General features: G+C 34.9%; 1 protein-coding gene across 1 annotated transcript; it reads right to left on the bottom strand.

The window, feature by feature from the left end:
• Positions 1–1,682: 1,682 nt before the first annotated feature.
• On the bottom strand, positions 1,683–19,769 carry TYW5 (tRNA-yW synthesizing protein 5). Its single transcript, XM_029225286.1, has 8 exons — positions 19,632–19,769; positions 15,012–15,166; positions 10,705–10,774; positions 8,252–8,296; positions 7,483–7,620; positions 5,648–5,735; positions 5,140–5,256; positions 1,683–2,160 (listed from the first exon to the last, which is right to left on the bottom strand). The coding sequence occupies exons 1-8, from the start codon at positions 19,707–19,709 to the stop codon at positions 1,904–1,906; spliced, it is 948 nt and encodes a 315-aa protein (XP_029081119.1). The 5' UTR covers positions 19,710–19,769; the 3' UTR covers positions 1,683–1,903.
• Positions 19,770–19,778: the final 9 nt, after the last annotated feature.

Here is a 19,778-nt window from a genome sequence, read left to right as displayed (position 1 = left end):
ATTTTAAAGATGAGGAAAGTAAGCTTCTTAGGAGATTAACTTGCCTAAAGTCGTCCAGTTTACTTTCCAAATAAACTGAATTAAAATGAATATTCGTTAGGCAAATTGTAATCTCAGCTTTACTTCCTAGTTTTCCACATGACCCTGGACATACATCATACATATTTTGCACTGATTCTCTTACTGGTTAAAAAAAAAAAGGGTTTATTAAAGAGCTGACTCTAAATACTATTCCAACTAAAAGGGGTTTTGATTTTTTTTTTTTCTTCCCAAAGAAAATCATTAAAGAAGTTCTTTGCTTAACCTAAGAAATAATAAAAATCAAAATCTAATAATTAGATATAAAACAATTTTTTTGACAGACTTCTTTTGTTGACCTGAGTAACTTCATTCTGTCTTCCCAAAGATGCCTGTGAAGTTGAGAACAATTTTTTATATACTTTTCCTTTCTTATTTGTTGTAATTTGCCTTTCATACCTGAAATTAATCCAACTCCAAACACGGTATGAGTGGATAAATTATTTTTAAAAGAAAGTTTTCTCCATAATTAATATGCACTAAATCGATGTACTCAGATTGCTTTAGATGGGCACATTTGTATTCAGTAAATATATATGGGCTTTCTTCAATGACACTGCAATAAAATTACTAGGTGCAAAACAAAGAATGGCATAGATCCACATACAATCGCTGATTGTCTTCAATAATGATGTTATTGGGATCTCTCATGTATTCATTCTTAAAAGAAATTTTTTTTAAAAAAAAAGGATAGGCAGAAAACATCTACTGGGGAAAACTTGAATTAGGTTAAAGTTTAGCCATAGGTATAAATTAAAACTGATTTGAATATTTTCTGACATTCAAAAACTGAAAAGGGCAGGCCTAACTTTTACTGGGTACCAAGAAAACCAGGATCAGATTAAACATTTGCTTTGGACAAATCACAAAACTAATAGTCCAAATCACTATCATCTAATCCAGTTGTTCTCAATCCTAATTATGCATCAAAACAATCTATGAGTTCTATTAAATAGATACCTATGCCAAACCCTAAAAATACTGAATCAGAGTCTACAAAGATGGGGCCTAGGCATCTGTAGGTTATAAAAAGCTCAAAAGATTAATGTAGTACATATTGTTCGTTGCCCATGTTTTTTCCTTATCTGGATTCTGATTCTGAAAATTATCCGTTCTACCTCATGTGTCTCAGGGGCAGCGGATTCTACTTCCAGCTCCAGTAGCTCCAACTGACCTAAGAGTTATTCCATATCCTTTACCAGTGACTGGCTCAGGGATGGACAGGTCTAAGCCACTTTAGATCAATGAGACCCAAGCATCTGGCGGCAAATTCTGGGACAGCTTTGCATGTTAAGAGGGCCCCTGGAATCCTCCCTGATTCCTCCACTTCATGTAAATGAACATGCACCCAGGCCCAACTGCTATTGGCAACCATCCCATGACCACGAGGGAAGCCAGCACTAGTATGATGCCAATGCTGCAGTTGAAAACGGCAGAAAAAAACCCCCACAGGTTCCTGGTGACCCTTCTGAATCACTGGAATAGAAATACTGAAGCCCTTTCTATCAGCAGACTTCATGTATAATGATTCAATACATTTTCTTATTGTTTAGGTCATTTTAAGTTGGATTTTTAGTTATTTGCACCTGAAAGCTAAAGAGCTGTCCCACCGCAGCACTTTTTCAACCATAACAATCTGTATTAAGTAGAAACCACACAAACATGCCTTCATACTTATTTAATCTGTAAATCTGAGATTGATTTATCTTTCCTATTTTAACAAAGGATAAATCTTTAAAAAAATAATTTACATCTTGTTATACTTCTCCAATATTTGAGTTGAACTGTATTTAAAAGTTTATGCTCACTGCATTCACTTCAATATTTATTCAAAGTTTTTGCTATAGGCTTTGTCTTGAATGTGCAAGACCATTCGCCGTGCATAGAAGTCCCTGTATTCCTCTGGTAATTCAGCCAGGGTTTTTAAGGCTCTGTCCAAAATTTGTGCAGCTCTTGATGCTGCTGTAGGATCTTTGTTTCCATAGGTATCCGTTTTATCATAGCATTCAGATGGAAGATGCTTCCAAAAGACATTCACTCCCACTCCAAACTCTTCAGATATTACATTATGGAACCATAAAGCTGGAGAAGTTTAAAAAAAAAAAAAGTTAAAAATAAAAGCTACAGTTAAAAAAAAAAAAACCCAAAATGTCAGTGAAATATCACGAATTGCATTATAGCCAATGCAAGAAATAATTCTTGTAACTAGATCCCTTCGTTAGCACACTCCCAGCTTTTAACAGAATCATTTTAACTTTTATGAATTGCCAACCAATTTAAAGTGTCAATAGCACAACCCAACGTTTAAAACCTTTGGAAGTAGCAATTTTTCCTTTTAACTTGAAAGACATAATAAAGTTATATTTGTTTTGTAGTTCTGTAATTTGGGGCTGTGTTTTGTGTTACTTGTTTACACTTCCTGAGTCACACAACCACATCAAAAGTGTTCATTTTTTATACCCAGAACATTTCAATTATTTGAGGAGTATCTTTGACCTTTTCTGACTCAGTACAGTACTTTTGTTCTCAAAGACTTCCTGTACAAGCTGCATTCGGTTTTCTAACTTGCTTAAACCTGCATTCACTGTAGCCTCCTCAGTTTTACATTTCTAATGCAATTATAATCGTCTTATATTTCTTTCAACTCCTTTATAATAAGTATATAAAACTAAAGCAAATATTTTGGTTGTGGAGAGGATGAGTAAACTTTTATCATATAGCTAATTAATATTTTACTTCTACTAGAAAGCTTACTTCGTTTTCAATTGAGTCTAAATATTTTCAAAACACAGGTGCTACAGAAATACTAAAGCAACACTACAATATAATAAAGATGAAATACTAGTCACATCCAAAGAAAGTTTAATCCTGTGGAAAGGAGAAAGGAAGATTTATAAGAAGCTAAATTTTAGAAACAAACTCATTCTGAGTGCTCTAGGAGAAACGAAAGCTTAAAATATTTTGATTTACAAAACTAGGTTCCAAACATGGTTTTAATCTTAATTACTCTTTCTTTCAGAACCTTTTTTTCCATATTCAATGTAACAGGAAAAAAAAGTAACCATTCTGTTAAATTTACATCCGAAGATGGGACTTGTGCTCTTACTTCAAAATATATGCAAATGTTCAGTATTTCTGTTTTGTTTTGTTTTTTCTTCCTTTAAAGTTGTATACAGAATAAGGGAGAACTGCATCACCCTTAACCATGCTCTCAAGACACAAAACCCCCAAATTTAAGTAATGGCAATGGATTTAAAAAATATGTGCTGGTTTTAGCAATCCCACTACTGGGCATATACCCTGAGAAAACCATAATTCAAAGAGTCATGTACCACAATGTTCACTGCAGCACTATTTACAATAGCCAGGACATGGAAGCAACCTAAGTGTCCATTGACAGATGAATGGATAAAGAAGATGTGGCACATATATACAATGGAATATTACTCAGCCATAAAAAGAAAAGAAATTTGAGTTATTTGTAGTGAGGTGGATGGACCTAGAGTCTGTCATACAGAGTGAAGTAAGTCAGAAAAAGAAAAACAAATTATGCTAACACATATATATGGAATCTAAAAAAAAAAAAGTTCTGATGAACAGGACATGAATAAAGACACAGATGTAGAGAATGGACTTGAGGACACGGGGAGGGGGAGGGGGAAGGGTAAGCTGGGACGAAGTGAGAGTGGCATGGACATATATACACTACCAAGTGTAAAATAGATAGCTAGTGGGAAGCAGCCACATAGCACAGGGAGATCAGCTCGGTGCTTTGTGTCCACCTAGAGGGGTGGGATAGGGAGGGTGGGAGGGAGACGCAAGGGGGAGGAGAAATGGGGATATATGTATATGTATAGTTGATTCACTTTGTTATACAGTAGAAACTAACGCACCACTGTAAAGCAATTATACTCCAATAAAGATGTTAAAAAAAAAAATGTGCTGGTTGTTTTCGAAGTCAAGTATCAAATTTTTTTTTTTTTTTTTTTTGTGGTACGCGGGCCTCTCACTGTTGTGGCCTCTCCTGTCGCGGAGCACAGGCTCCGGACGAGCAGGCTCAGCGGCCATGGCTCACGGGCCCAGCCGCTCCGTGGCATGTGGGATCCTCCCGGACCGGGGCACGAACCCGTGTCCCCTGCATCGGCAGGCGGACTCTCAACCACTGCGCCACCAGGGAAGCCCCAAGGTATCAAATTTTTATACACAATTATGTGAAGGACATTTTATCAGGACAATACAAAGATTAACAAAACATGGTTTCTTGTCCTCAAAGAATTTATAATCTAGTCCCAAATGAGAATATCATATTATTATTAATACTTTTTAACTTAATTTTATTATCACTGAAAAGTTATTAAACATATTAAACTTATTAACTTAGATATGGAAAATAAAACTATATAAATAGAATTTGTTAATGCATCCCTTTAATCTTAATTATGATTTTATCTTTATAATCTTCAGGTATTCAGTTTTGCATAATAATTATAGATGTTAATTATATCACTGGTTACTAACAGTAACTAATGCCTATTTACTGTTCAAAAACATTAAGTGACACTAATTCAGACTGTAGAAAAATAATGCACACAAAAGATATCATAGGTATTAAGACTAACATTTTTATATTTAATAAAATCTCTAATCTCTCTTGGCTTTGAAATATATTTACTATTTCTTGGTAAATACTTAAGTGACAGTTCTAAAACATGTTAATATTTTAGAAACAAAATGATTTTAAAAGTACAATGAGGTATAATCTCCTAGATATAAAGTATCTTGTTTGAGATCCTTTAATAAAAGAATAAAGACATTAGAGTATAATAATATTATATATATATAATATTATATTTATAGGTTGCCTTTGAAAACAAGATTGTTAATATTGTAAGAATTTGTCTAAGCATACTTTAAACACACACACATCTGTGTATAAAAATCATCTTGTATATGACAGGATACATCTAACAAATTTTTTTACTAAAATAATCATATAATGATGGATGGAAGACAGAGTACAAATATTATAAACAGCAAATTACTGAAGTCTGGAAATCTTACCAGGAATGAATAATACATCTCCAGCTTTAAGGGAACATTCATACCGTCTAGCCTTGGAAAACAGTGGATATTTAGCTAAGTCTGGGTTATCTACATTCAGTACTTCTGATTTAGTACCTGAAAAGTTCCAAAAAAGGATAAATATAGATTGAGCAGTTAGCATTTTTTTAAAAAGTAACCACAAATATAAATTTGAAAAAAATTTTTTTCCTGTACTACTTTTGTGTACTCACAATGTGAGAATGATTACTATTCTCCTGAAACCTAAGACAATTTTCAATAACACATCCTTTATTTATAACCATTGACTTCCATGTAATATAATTAAGATAATCTGAAAATCTCATTCTTCATATTGCCTATCATCACATACACAATGGAGAATACAATACATCATAATTAGGAAGAAGCCCTATAAAGTTTTTCTATGAGAATGAAGAGATTAAAAAAAAAAAACTAACTGAATAAATAAAACTTCAGAAATTTAAACTTAAAAAAAAAACAGTACCTGATAAATATAAATATTGGGCATCTCGAGGACTGAATAGTACAACACGCTTTTTTCCTGTCACTTGTATTAATAAGTTATCCATTACCTGAAGACAAATAAGAACTTATGAATAAGCAGTATCTAAAATTCAAATACACAGAACCAATGGTATTCCAAACAGTTAACCGTAAATCCTATCCTTTAATAAAGCTTGACTCACATTACCTAAAACTTATAGTAATATTCTAATCTAACAAGGAAAACAGTTGTGTTACACAACTGTGTCATTATTTCTCCAACACTGTCTTAAAATGGGAAGGATTGGCAAGCTATTAGGAAATCTGAAGTCAGAAAACTATTTGCCTTTGCCCCACCATTCTGACAGCAAGTATAGTTACACCTATTTGAGGCTCCCCTTGGTAAGTATCTATTTTACTTATCTGTCAAGGAATGCTATAAGGCCAAAATTAGACAACAGGTTGAAAGCACTTAGGAAAACCAGGTGTTGGGAAAATACACAGTACTGCTGCAACTACTAAACTCTTTTACTATATGGCCAACCATAATTTGGTTATAGGTATGTATCTTGATTTCCAAATTATTTCTATAGGACTATAACTTGGCAAATTTTCTTGATGAACCTATTAATAATGGAGCAATCCTGACTTTTCCTGTGTTTGTAAGGGTACACTACATTAGTACAAATTTTGAAAAATGTTAAAAGGCAGAGCTACATAATTCTCAGCTAAGGAATTAAAATATATACTAAGCAAGATATATTCATGATTATTTATTGAGTACATATCACTTCTACCTAAGCATTTCTCCTTTTACCACTAACATTTGACTTATGTAAACTTTAACTATATAACTAGCATCCCTTTGACTTATTTTTATGTTTAAGAAAAACTTTATAATATTTAAGATAAAATGGATACTACATAAAATAGTCATTGAATACAGTTAAAAACTTTGAGTTACATCATTTTCTCACCTTATCATTCATGTAAATAAAACCTTAAAAAATATGCTAAGACTTTATATCTATCTCATTTAATTATAGAGTTACTACGTTAAAATCCTCCCGAGGGCCTCAGCTAAATTGTAAAACACACTTCTAAAACTTTATTAAATTTAACTCAGAACTTTTCAAAATATTCTTTTATCTTTAGAAACCTATTAGGTATTGCTTTAAGCTTTCTAAATTTCTCCACCCAACACCAAACCAAACACAATACTAGATGTTTAATATTTTTAGATACTTATATGCATATGTTTAAGCAAATAAAATTGTAACACCATAGAATAAATGATCAAGATCAATACTCTACACATCTTGCTGCTCAATAAATACAGCAGACACTTGACATTCTCAAGGGATATACAGCCTAAGACCTTCAGGTGTCCCCAAATTCTTATAATTGGAAATGGCTCTCCACAAACTTCTGCCTTTCTCCTCAACAATGGTTCCATCTAGTCATGTATCACTTCAACATCCTCATACTACAACCTTAACATTTTTCCCTCTTTCGCAGCTTTCCCCCTCATCTGGTGTCCACTTTTCACATGTTAAAAAAAACACTTCAAAAAACTTAGTATATATATAATGAGGAACCAAGAATAAGACCACAGAGAAATGCAAATATAAGAAACTAACTAGGCTTTGGCATTAACTAAAATAATTCACTCCCATACCACTGCCTTGCAGAGCACCTGTTTTCAAACTTCATGTTTCAGCAAATTACATGTCAAAGATCTTTGGGGTAACCTCCAGAAAGCTGAAACTGTGCATGTTAAGTCCATAAATTCTAAAGAGCTACTATAGTTTTAGATTTCTCATTTATGTAGCATACATCATAGTGGGTCCAAAGTTGTAACCCTGGTGAGCTAATTCGAAAAACACTGGAAAAGAACTGCTCTTCTTTGAAGAATTTTGGAAACTTAATATCTCCTTCCAATAAAGGAAACTGCTTTCTGATATCTGCAACATCCTGCATTGAGAGAAACATAATGAGAATTTTAATAATAAACACAATATTGGCATAATGCTTATTTTATCTAAGGCTTCCATCAGAGCCCATGATAATAAGGAGGAATGGGGCAAAACTCTGCTCACTGCTTTAAAATACTAGGATGTGACCATAGCCAACGCATGATCTTTCAACTGAAGGAATGACAGACTATGTACCAAGACATTCAACAATATCACTATTGTTAAGCTTAATATGCTTCACTAATAGAAAAGTTCTTCCTACTTTAAGCAAGAATCATACAATTGCCTTCTACTCTAATATTTAAGTTTAGGAGTCATCAACTTGAATATAAGTTATCAATTACATAAAACCTGTGGGTACTACTAAGGGAGAAGAATAAAAGAAGGTAAAGAAATAATAGTGCCATAAAGAGAAAAGATAGAATCTGACTTGATCATTTTAGGGACCAATCCTTAACACTGTGCCCATATCAATTTGATTCTGAATACATATATATGAATTATCCAGGATTTTTATAATTATTTTAGATTATATTTTATTAGCTGAATGGCCATCTGTAAAATATACAGTAGAACAGATTTCTTAATTGTGGAGAGATTAGACAACTTGTTACATTCAGAATGCTTACCTTTCTAGGGTCTTCTCCAAGTGATCGTAGGTAGTACTTCTCATCCTTAAACATTCCAAAGAAAAACAACATCAGTATTCACTTGAAAATATTAGAAAGTAAAGATGGAAGGAAATGAATCTGAAAAGCTAACCCTCTTAAGTCATTTTTGAAAAAGTTCCATTTTCTTACCCTTTGTACTAATGCTCTCTGGTGGCTGTATGAAGAAATGTCTCTATATGCCGCTAGTAATAACGACAGGATCCCAAAACATTAAGTAAAATAAATCCTAAAGGCGACACATACATACCACATCTAAAGCCACAATGCTTAATTTAGACTTTATACTCCAAATTATTTACAATCTTAACAGTGTCTTAAGACTTAAAAGAACTCCCATTTGTATAGCACATATGATCTCAGAGCATTGCTAAGGGCCAACGACAAACTAATATAAATGTAGAATAGAAGATAAATAAAATACTTTTAAAAATAATTTTTTTAAAATCTGAAACATTGCATTTTATAAAGCTAAGTTTATCCCTAATCACATAATTCTCAAGCCAAATCCTTAAGAGTCAGCTCATGTACGAATTAGAAATATGTCATTTCATAGTAATAAGTTTAAGTTGATGCTTTAAAAAATTGTCAATTATAACTTCACTGAGTAGCTCTAATAGGGAACTATTTGAATTATGATGCACTGTATTGCCTGCATTTCCTGTAATAATTAGAGAACTGAGATATATCAGGTCAAACACAGGGGCAACCCAACTCAAGAATTCTGCCTCTTTCATACTTACATTGACTATTATAACACAAACTTCAAAATATATTTTATTTACCCTAACAATATATTATACATCTCTGTTCATAAATTTTACTGAACTCCTAGATTTACTGTTTTTAAAATTTTAACTAGTACCATATCAGATAAGTTCCATAAATTTATTACTGGCTAAATAGATTTCAAAGTATGTTCTTTAAAATTCTAAGAGTCTCTTCCAGTTCTAATGTTTCAGGATTTAAAAGGTAAATTCATGTGGCCGGTACAGAGATGCACCGCAGACTGCCCTTCAAGATAGGATTCATAACTTATTGCAAGGAGTGTGATTAAGTTACAGCTGCCAGCTGTTAACTCCTGCAGGTCCACCTCGCCCTTTGAACTAAAGGTCATGCTCTTCGTGGGGTAGCCCCAGCCAATGACTAAGCAAGATGGTAAAAGGCCTAGACATTGCTACCCAAGACAGGACTCCTCTAAGAGGTTGTCTTCACTCAGGAGTTCCACACTGATCTGGCAGAGACTGTCAGCTCTGTATCACCATCTGATGGCACCCTCTACCCAATCCGCTCCTTTCCTTTCACAGGTATTACTTCCCAATAAACCTTCTGTAGTCCTAATTCCATCTCAGCGTATGCTTCCTAGAGAACTGAACTAATAGTCCATATTCATCTTACTTACACACTCACCCTAATTTTTAGACTTTAATTTATCTTGTCTTGCCCTTTATCTTGTCTCTGTTTCTTTTACTTCACTTGACATTTCATGGCTATTTACATCTGTGCCACTCATTACCCTTGGACAGGAAAGGACTGATACCAAAGGGCAACTGAACATGTATGTTAAAGCATGGCTGTAAAGTTAAAAAACATTTTTCAGGTACAGCTAATGGATTCAGTTTTAGTAGATATTCTAGTCATACTATAGAATACAGATTTCTGGAGTTTGTAGGGATACTGGTGGATCTAGTGTAAACATCACCCGATGAGAGAACTGTGAAAACAAAACATTTTTACCACCAAACTGACCAGCAGCCCAGCTGGCTCAGATGCAGACAATAGCTTTCTTCAAAACTTAAAAAGTAGTTTATTTTTCAAATGTGCTTTTGAGATAACAGAGTAAATTTTTTTTAAAAATTGTATTTATAAAAGCCTCAATGCCTTATCTCAAGACATTTAAATTATTTAAAGCTGGATTTAATGTAAATAAGTAGAATTCTTCTGCATTTAATCCTGAACAAATATTATAGTAAATACACACAATAGAAGTCACATTGATAATAACAATAATAAAATATAGAAATAGTCTAATAGTAAGATATGAAAATAAAGTTCTCTGTTAGCATTTGAACCTGGCATATCAGACCAAAGCATTTTCAGAGGAAGTAATATTAATAGCTAACATTTAGTGAGTGGTTCCTACGTGTCAGGCACTGTGCTAAGTACTCTATAGATTTTATTTAGTTAACTGTCACAAAAACCTTATGAAATAGATACCGTTATTATTCCTATTTCATAGATGAGAACACTGAGGCATAGAAAGATAATTTGGACAAGGTTTGAGACCTAATAAATAACACAGCTAGGATATATGGAAGGCTATAGTTCTTACATATCTATTATTCTTTTATAAGAAAATAATTTAGTATTTACATATTAATGCTTTCTTAAGAAAATGTGTTAAAAGCAGTTACCTCTGAAATAAAGAATTCCTTATGCTTTTCTTCAGCTGCCCTCTGAACCAACTTGCCAAAAGGTAAAGTTCTGAAATAAACACAAAAGAATCCTTGGACTTAGTAACAATAAATCATCTAGTAATACTTTAGTCACTATATATATATATATATATATGTATATATGTATATATATACATATATATATATACACACTGCTTGTTGGAGTTTGATATATCTTCTGTTTTACAATATCCATAATTTTTATTATAACCTATTATGTGGAAGTCTAAATTTTCAAAATTCATTTAGCATTGAGCTTATTTGACCTAGGTTGGCTGAAATTTTGATTTCAAATAGATCTACAGTACAGATGGATCCTTCTCATATCAATATACTCCTAAGTTGCTGTTAAGAAAAATGTTTCTGGTTCTAAGGTATTTATGGTATCTTTGGAAATAAACCAACTTTCAAGCTTTTATTGCTACTAATTTTCAAGTGTCCTCACAAAACAAGTCTTGTGATGAATGGGGCAAGCTATCAACACCAATGCTACTTTGGAAGAGACAACAAGCAAACAGTCCAATGAAGACAAAGCCCCTCTGCTTCTCACCAACCTGCCTGCCTTCTGGCAGTAGCACACAAAACTGCTCTCATCCTCCTGTACCACCCTCTATCATTTCAGGCTTCTGAGGAATAGCTCAGGAATTCCAGTGAAGTGACCAAATTTTATTCTTCTTAAATATTTCTGCCCAAATGCCTGTCTCCTTCCATCCTGGTGAACAGGGCTGAACACTGCAGAAGCAAAGTTTGTTTCCTTTACCTCACGCTCTTGAGCCTGAAGGGCTGTCTCTTCTCTGCATCACATCCTATCCATTCAACCTTCTAGAATCAAATGTACGGCCCCCTATCTGCAGATGATACCTGTACTCTTTCACTCTTATTACCAAATATCTTTCCACTTGATATCTGTACTGGGGAGGTAAGATTTCCTTGTAAGAAGATGACCTTGCAATGTTTTCCTAGAAACATACTGGGTTAAGATAAATGTGGAATGTCAGCTGTGAGAACAGGTAACATTGTTTATTGTAAAAAATGACCCTTTGGGAATCCCCCGGCGCCCCAGTGGTTAGGACTCCACACTTCCCCTGCAGGGGACACAGGTTCAATCCCTGATCGGGGAACTAAGATCTGGCATGCTGTGCAGTGCAGCCAAAAATAAATAAATAAATAAAAAGACCCCTTATTTATTGTGTCTAGACTAGAAGGATAGTGAGTGGACTATAGCCACCTGTTAGGAAGCAGAGGACTTGGCTTCTCCGTGTGCAGCATAACACAGTAACTGAGCATGTTCCTTGGAGGAACTGAGAAGTCAAGGTCATGAGCCATTTCATGCTGCTAGTTTCTGCGCACTAAGTGGCTTAGCTAAGCTAGGGTGTTTCTGCATCCACCTCTATAGTCAGTCTTGTTCCCTTACAAGTAAGCTGTCACTTGGTGAGCCAAAAAATGGCTTCTGGATTGGTATAAGGACTCCCACTGATTCCAACCTGCTGGAATACTGTTTCCTGCCTTGTATCCCTTTGCAAAGGTAAGTGAGTCTGATGCCAGATTATGGACTAGCAGGTGTCAATCAGAATTTGAGGACACACTGCTGATAATTATGTAGAGTGAGCACTCCAAGAGAGAAGAAAGGAGTCTGTCATCTACTACTACAGTTTTGGCTAATAATATCAACAAATTTATTTGTTCAATGTTTTCCATCTCCGACCTCACTATATACTCTTCATTCCTACCAAAGCTTCTTTGAAGAGTTTGGGAACAATGTGGAAGCCTCTCTGGGCCAAAACTACCTCTGAAATTGGTGCAGTTGCTAAGGCTTAGCTTTTTTACTGGAGAGAACCCAAGACCTTTACAAGAAGAGGCCAGATAGAGTAGCTGAGTCCAGAGAAGCAGAACTCGGGTGCCCCCGGCAACCTTCTCCTTTAGGTCGTAGTACCTGTCAGAGCTTCTACAGAAACTAAGTTGAGAGAAGAGGAAATGAGGTATATGAATTGTTAAGTTCCTTGGCCTTAAGGTCTTATCTATCCTATGCATGTTTCAATAAGAAGGGCATCTGCTATAGAAGTTCCACTTGTCTGGACTGACATACAGACCAGTAAGGGAGGTAGTATCAAGGAGGGCTTAGGATTATTAGGACTTGGTGGAGTCAGGCAAATTTGGGTATAAGTCTTAGTTCCAACATTTAGAGCTATACAATCTTGAGTAAGTTATTTAACGTTTTTAAACTTCCATTTCCTCATCTGTATAATTATTATTTAAAAAATCTACCTCACAGAAGTCTAAATGAGTAATATAATCTAGGATGCACAGTACCTCATATATAGTAAGTGCTCAATAAAGGACAGATGGTGGCGTTAACAACAATGATAATGCAGCAGCATGCAGTAGTTACCAACATTTAGAAAAAGAAGAAAAAAAATCTTCACTGTTCTGCTCCCCATTTTGGAAAGGCTGCTTCGCAAAATCAAGATCAGGAATGATGAAAGTATAACAAACAATGAGAGCAGGATGATGACAGGAGTCAGATGATGTGATAGGCAGAAGCAGTGAAGCAAAGCTTATATAAGATTCAGACTTAAAAAAAAATCTATGGCCAGAAGAATAACAACTGTATCCTTTCACTACACAAGGCTCTTCTTTTTTATAGTATACTGACTCTGGAAGAACAGTTAGAGCTACCAAGAGGAGAGAAGTAAAAGCTAAGACTTGGAAACATATTTATCTTCAAATGTTTAAAAAGCAGAAATGCAACCTTAATCTGAACTGATAATAATTATATATGTGCGTAGGTTTTCTTACTTTCTAGTCTCTGTCTTTGGTCTAGATGCCTCCCTTCTTTCCTACTCCCTGATAACTGCCAAAAATGACTAAATCTATTTTCCTTCTTACTCTAAGAAACTAATCTTGCAACTCCTTAGTAGCTGTAGTGAAAGGCTTAGAGGAAGCTGGAATAGGAACTATTACATAATATATGTGCTTCAAAAACATGTTTTGAAAAGTTTATAGGACATGACATAACATCAAGGCAACTCAAGATGAAGTTTCAATACCCATTTGTTACAGCATTGGGCTCCCTGGAAAATAAACATCATTAACTGCAGGCTGAAAAATGCTCATCATTCCAGCACTTTCTTCCACTTTCTTGATTTAATAAAAAATGAAAAGTTCTTACACTTGGAAAAATTTATGGTAATTAAATTCAATCCATGGCCTATTAAAAACCAAAACTGTAATGGCAAATATTCAAAGGATCAAAAACCGAGAAATGCTTTGGCAAGCTGCTATATGGACTTGGGAAACTCTACTGAGAAAAGAACGGCCCTGGACATTAGAAGCTCTGTTTAACTCATCTTTAAACTCTGGAAGGAACAGTGAAAGCCACCTTTCTTTAAAAATCAGTCTTTTGTGAACAACATGGTTTTTCAATAGACTGAATTTGCTGGGAACTGCATGTGCTCAGAATTTGAAAGTTGTTTGTTTTTAAATTTAACATTTTTAGTGAAACTCAAGGGAATAAACTCATGGGAATAAATAGCATATTAAATCTATAAGGTTGTAGCATTTAAAGCTTTCAAGTTGAGATATTCCGCAGCATTTAACTATCTTTTACTTTTAAGACATTCCAAAGCATAAAACGACAACCATGAGGGACATTTAAAGTATTTAAGATTATTTGGACAAAAAAGAAAATTAAGCCTGATTTATCCAAGTTGATAAAAGATTATACCAAACATAGTAACCACTTGTCTTATATTTCTGGAGAGGGCAGAAAAAGAAAACATGAGCTTATACTTATCTAAAAACAATCTGGAATTAAAAAATCTTCCCAAAATAGGGCACTTAAAAATCAAATAGGTTATAAAGGAAAACCTTAGAATTTACTAAAGAATTTACTAAATACTCTAGATAACAATTACTAATGTGGGAGGATCAAGTAATTAATGAAACATTGAATGAATACAGTACACCGAGCTTTAGATGAATCTAACTTTAGTTACAGAAATTCTGCTCTTTCCATGACTCCAGAAGGTATTGGGTACACACTATATTTTTAAAATGGTCTTTGGAAATGTCTTTGTATAATTATGTAAGCTCAGAATTCTTGTCTTTTAAAAGCCATTCTTTAAAAATTAGCAAGCTATTCCATAATTATATCAAACTAGCCAAAAGAGAAAATGCCATATAATCTTTGTATAATAATGCAAAAATATTTTAAAGGTTTAAAAAAAGTTATGTGTATCCCCAGAGTAAACCTCAGAAGAAAATACCTATACACAAAATTCTTACTAACGAAGTCCATCTGGGCAACTGCAGCAACATGAATCTTCACCTCTTTCCTCCCTCCAATTTGGCTTAGGTAATCCACTGTCCATTTGCTTGTACACGTCCCCAAATCAATTCCTTCCAACACTAGAGGTTTTCTCTGTGTGGAAAAAATCAACCAAAAATTAGGGAAAACCAACAATGTATCAGGAGCTGTATTTGGTAATAAAGGGATAAAAACAAATAAGAAATGATTCTTTATCCCAAGATGCTAAAAATCAAACCTTCTGACAATTCATGCTGTAACTAAAACAGGAAGAGGACCCATGTAATATAGTTAGAACAAAATTTTAACATTAGGAAATCAAAACCAAACAAAACAGAAGTGCCACCATAAGCTTAGAAACAAGAGAAATCTGAGTATTATTTAAAGCATTCTCTAGAGTGTTATTTATGACAAAACATACAACTGATTAAAATTTGTGCTTTATACTCAAATACTGTTTGCAACTTTTTATTTTGACACCATTCTAAACGAAAAGTTGTAAGAACATTACAAAGAACTCCCATATATCATTTACTCTGAGTCACTAGTTGTTAATTTAACATTTTGCTCCACTTACTTTACCATCTGCTCTCACTCGTTATATGTGTACAGAGAGAAACATATTAAAGATAATTTCATTTTTTCTAAACTAGTTCAGTGTAAGTTGCTGACATCATGCTCCTTTATCTCTAAAACTTGAGTATATTTTCTGAGAACAAAGACATTCTTTTATATAACAACAGAATAATTATCAAAATTATATTTAACACTAATACTTTAATCCAAACTGTATCCAAATTTTGCTAACTGTCCTTATAATATCCTCTATATTTTTTCCCTATATCTGAGATGCCACATTGTATTTAATTACTATATCTCTTTTACTCTGGAACAGTTCCGCAGACTCCCTTCTATGACATTGACATTTTTGAAGAGTACAGGCTAGTTATTTTGTAGAATGCCCTTCAACTTGGGTTTTTCCGATGTTTCTTCATGATTAGATTCAGGTTACTCATTTTTGGAAAGAATGTACCACAAAAGCAATGTTGTGTCTTTCTCAGTGCAGCACATCAGGTAGCACATGATATTTTCCCTATTATTTATGATGTTAATTTTGATCAACTGGTAATTCCTGCCTCAATCAAATATTGCTACGATGAGTGTAAAAATCATGATTAAAAAAAAAAAAAACTCCATCACCTTCTACATGTACTAGTTGGTATTCTAATGTAAAAATCAGCTCTAACTTCTCCATTCACTTATTTTATTCACTGAGTTATATTCTACTGATATAATTTTGATGCTCAAGTTATCCCAGATTTGGCCAGCAGGAGTCCCTTCGAGCTGCCTCTTGTGACGTTTTACCTAAGCACTTCTTACTTTATGGAAAAATAACACAATCCAGTATCCTTTTACATCTCTGTCCCAGCCGTCTAGTCATTTCTTCAAGCAGCTCTGGTTTCTTCTAGTGGGGAATGCTGTTTAGAAACCATGATCTGGGTGCTGAATGTGTTTATGACTATTGGTGTGTCATTACTTCTAGGCCTTCTCAGTGGACAGAGCTAGGAAACACATGAAGCTGTGTATATACTCACTCCTCCCCAAATATATATATATACACACACATATTCTGCATATGCATATAGTTATATCTATTTATCTATTTCTCTTTCTCTCTCAATATGTACTATACACACACACACAATTAATGGATGTATGATGAACCATGATACTCCCAATATGGATACCTAATTGTGATCTTATACCACAAGATTTATTCTAATATTCATTGTTTATATATTTGTAAACTCCCTTCTCTTAGTGGGAAACCGGGTTCCTATCATCCTCAACGTTTAATCAATTGTACAATCCCAGAATTCACAATAAGTGCTTTTGCAATTGCTAAGTTATACCACTGTAAAAAAAGTCTACAAACTAGAATTCAGTATTGTTTATGGTTCTTTTTGTTTTTAGACTGATATATAATCAAAGAACTGTGTTCAAAAGTGACTTAGGTTACTTCTCCTCCTCTCCCTTACTTAGGTTCACTTGTTACTTTTATATTCTATATTAGAGTTTGGTTGGTTTTTTTGAACCATTCCTTATCCTTGTTAATTTTATTATTATTATTACTGTAGAATATAAAACAGTAACGTGATCTCCAAAGTCAAAATTGTACAAAAAAGGTCACTGCATCTATAATCACCCACCTCATAATCACTCATCCCCTATATATAACCAGTCTCATTAATGTCTGGTTTATCGTCCCTGTATTTCTTTTTTGCATAGTGACCAAAAATATATATACTTTCTTATTTCCCCTTCTTTTTTATACAAAAAGTATCTTATTATTTCCCTCATTCTTTTTTACAGCTTAGTACGCCTTAGTGTAAATGGACAATTTAATCAGTCTCCTATGCATAGGTTTTTAGGTTATTTGTAATAATTCGCAAGCATAATAAACACTAGAAATTTTCATACTGTTGGAAATATATCCCCAGAGTAAATTCCGAAAGAGGAATTGCTATATCATAAAGTAAACACATCAATAGTTTTGTTAGATATGCCAAATTCCCCTCCATGAGGGTTGTACTACTCGGCATAAAATGTGAGAGTACCAGTTTCTTCACAGACCCACAAAGAATATTATTATTAAAGCCTTTTGATTTTTGCCAATATTATAGATAAATGGTATCTCAGTTTAATTTCTCTTATGAATAAAACTGAACATCTTTTCATGTGTTTAGATGCCGTTTTTATCTTTTTGTCAACTGTTCATTTTTTAATCAGATTTTTGCCCTCCCCCCCATTAATTTTTAAAAGTTCTTTACATACATGGGCTTTTACTGCCCTTTAATGAAATACGTTGCAAATATTTTTCTCCCAGTTTGTATTTTATGTACAATTTTAATCATTTATCACACCTGAGTCAGTTAGAAAGCCCTTCCATAGACCTAGATTGCAGAGAAATTTACCCATGTTTTCCTCTAGTACTTAACGTAGTTTCTTTTTTTTATTTAGATCTCTGATCCATTTGGAGATCACTCTTCTGTACGGTGTCAGATATAAATCTAATTTTATCATTTTCTAAATGACTGTGACCATCCACTTGTCCAAGCACCGTTTATTGAAAAGTTCATCTTTGCCCCAGTGATTTTTAAAATGTCGCGTTCATCACATGCTAAATTTCCATATATATATAAATATCTCCAGAGCCTGGATAAATACTTGTGTGTGTGTACACACATCTATCTTCATCCAGACTTTCTATTTTATTCCTCTAGTCTGTCTATTCATGCACCCGTACCACACTATTAAATATTAAAACATGTTAAAAAATCCGATAGGACTATAACCCCTCACAGCTTTTCTTCAGTGTTTTCAGGTAAAAATGTCTTGTTTTGCAATTTAGTTATTAATTTCTAGTTTTATTACATTGTGACCAGAGTGTTGTTTGTAATTTTCCACTTTATGAAGCTTAGTGATGCTTTGTGACATATTGTATGTCTTGTCTGGGAAGCCTAAATTACAAAACACTTTTTGCTATTCATCTTCCAAAGCATTTCCACATACATACATCATTTGGTCTTCATAATACTGTCCTGAAGGCATCTTATACTAACGTGTCCTGCAGTGAGGTAGGGAGGACAGCAACCTATCTAGCACTAGTCTCCCAAATAAATTAAGGCTTGAATCCTCCCTATAGGTTGCTAACTCCTAAAAGAAAAAAAGTTCATCGCTGACTTTTGTAAGGGCTGTAGCTCAATGACCACCCTTATCAACTGAAATTGCTGGGGGGGCGGGTTTCTTTATCATGAGCAGGCTAACTGTAAACCTGTGGATATTTTTTTTTTCTGAAAATATCTGCTGGCCTCTTTATTCTTAGTTTTTCTGAAGCCTGGATTCCCTTGCAAAGCACGGCAAGTAAAAACACTTTTTTTCCCCCATTAGTATTTTTCTCTGAGAACTAAAGTTCGAATTATACGTACAAGAGAATCGAACGTCTGAACTAGAACCCACGTTAGTTAGAATCCAAGACCACTGGAAGTTTGTCGGGGGATTCCCATTGCTTCCCCTTTTGGCTCAGTGCAGTGAAAAACTTCTTCAGATCCAGTAACTCGCGTAGACTGACAGGCGCCGTTCAAGCCACTGGCTGGGGTTGGGGGCGAAACCGCCTCTAGATTTTAGGAAACCCGATGGAAGATTGGTGGTGGTGGTGGTGGTGGTGGTGGTGGTGGGGAACTCCCTGGGTTGCCATGGTAACGGTAGAAGACTTTGTAATCAGACTCCCGCAAGGCCGCTAAGCAGCTAGTAGGGCTGCTTGGGCAAAATATTTCTCGTAGCCAGCGCTCTGCCGTCAACCTGCTCCCCAGAAACGTGGAACGGAAAACTTAACAGATGAGCTAGTCAACATCCCCCATGTGCCCTCTCCCTTGGCCGCCGGGCCAACCTGCCACCTTAGGCCGACAGCCACCTCCTCCCACACCCTGGATCGCAAGAAACCAATTCGGAGCCGCTGGAGCGCTAGGGACGGGTATCCACCGGCTTCCCGCGGTTCTGCCCCGCAAGAGGGCCTCACCTGCGGATACAGGTGCTCCATGAACTGCTCCTGCGAAACGCCCTCGAGCCGGGGTACCGGGAAGCACTGCCCGGCCATGGTTGCTCACGCCCGTCCTCTTCCAAGTCCTGGGAACCTCGGCCCTAACACGTTCCAACCGCGCGGACC

The sequence above is a fragment of the Monodon monoceros genome, unplaced genomic scaffold (assembly GCF_005190385.1).
Source record: "Monodon monoceros isolate NGI ecotype Baffin Bay Population unplaced genomic scaffold, NGI_Narwhal_1 Super_Scaffold_16, whole genome shotgun sequence".
In the NCBI taxonomy this organism is placed as follows: domain Eukaryota; kingdom Metazoa; phylum Chordata; class Mammalia; order Artiodactyla; family Monodontidae; genus Monodon; species Monodon monoceros.
This window is presented reverse-complemented; position numbering and strand designations above follow the sequence as displayed.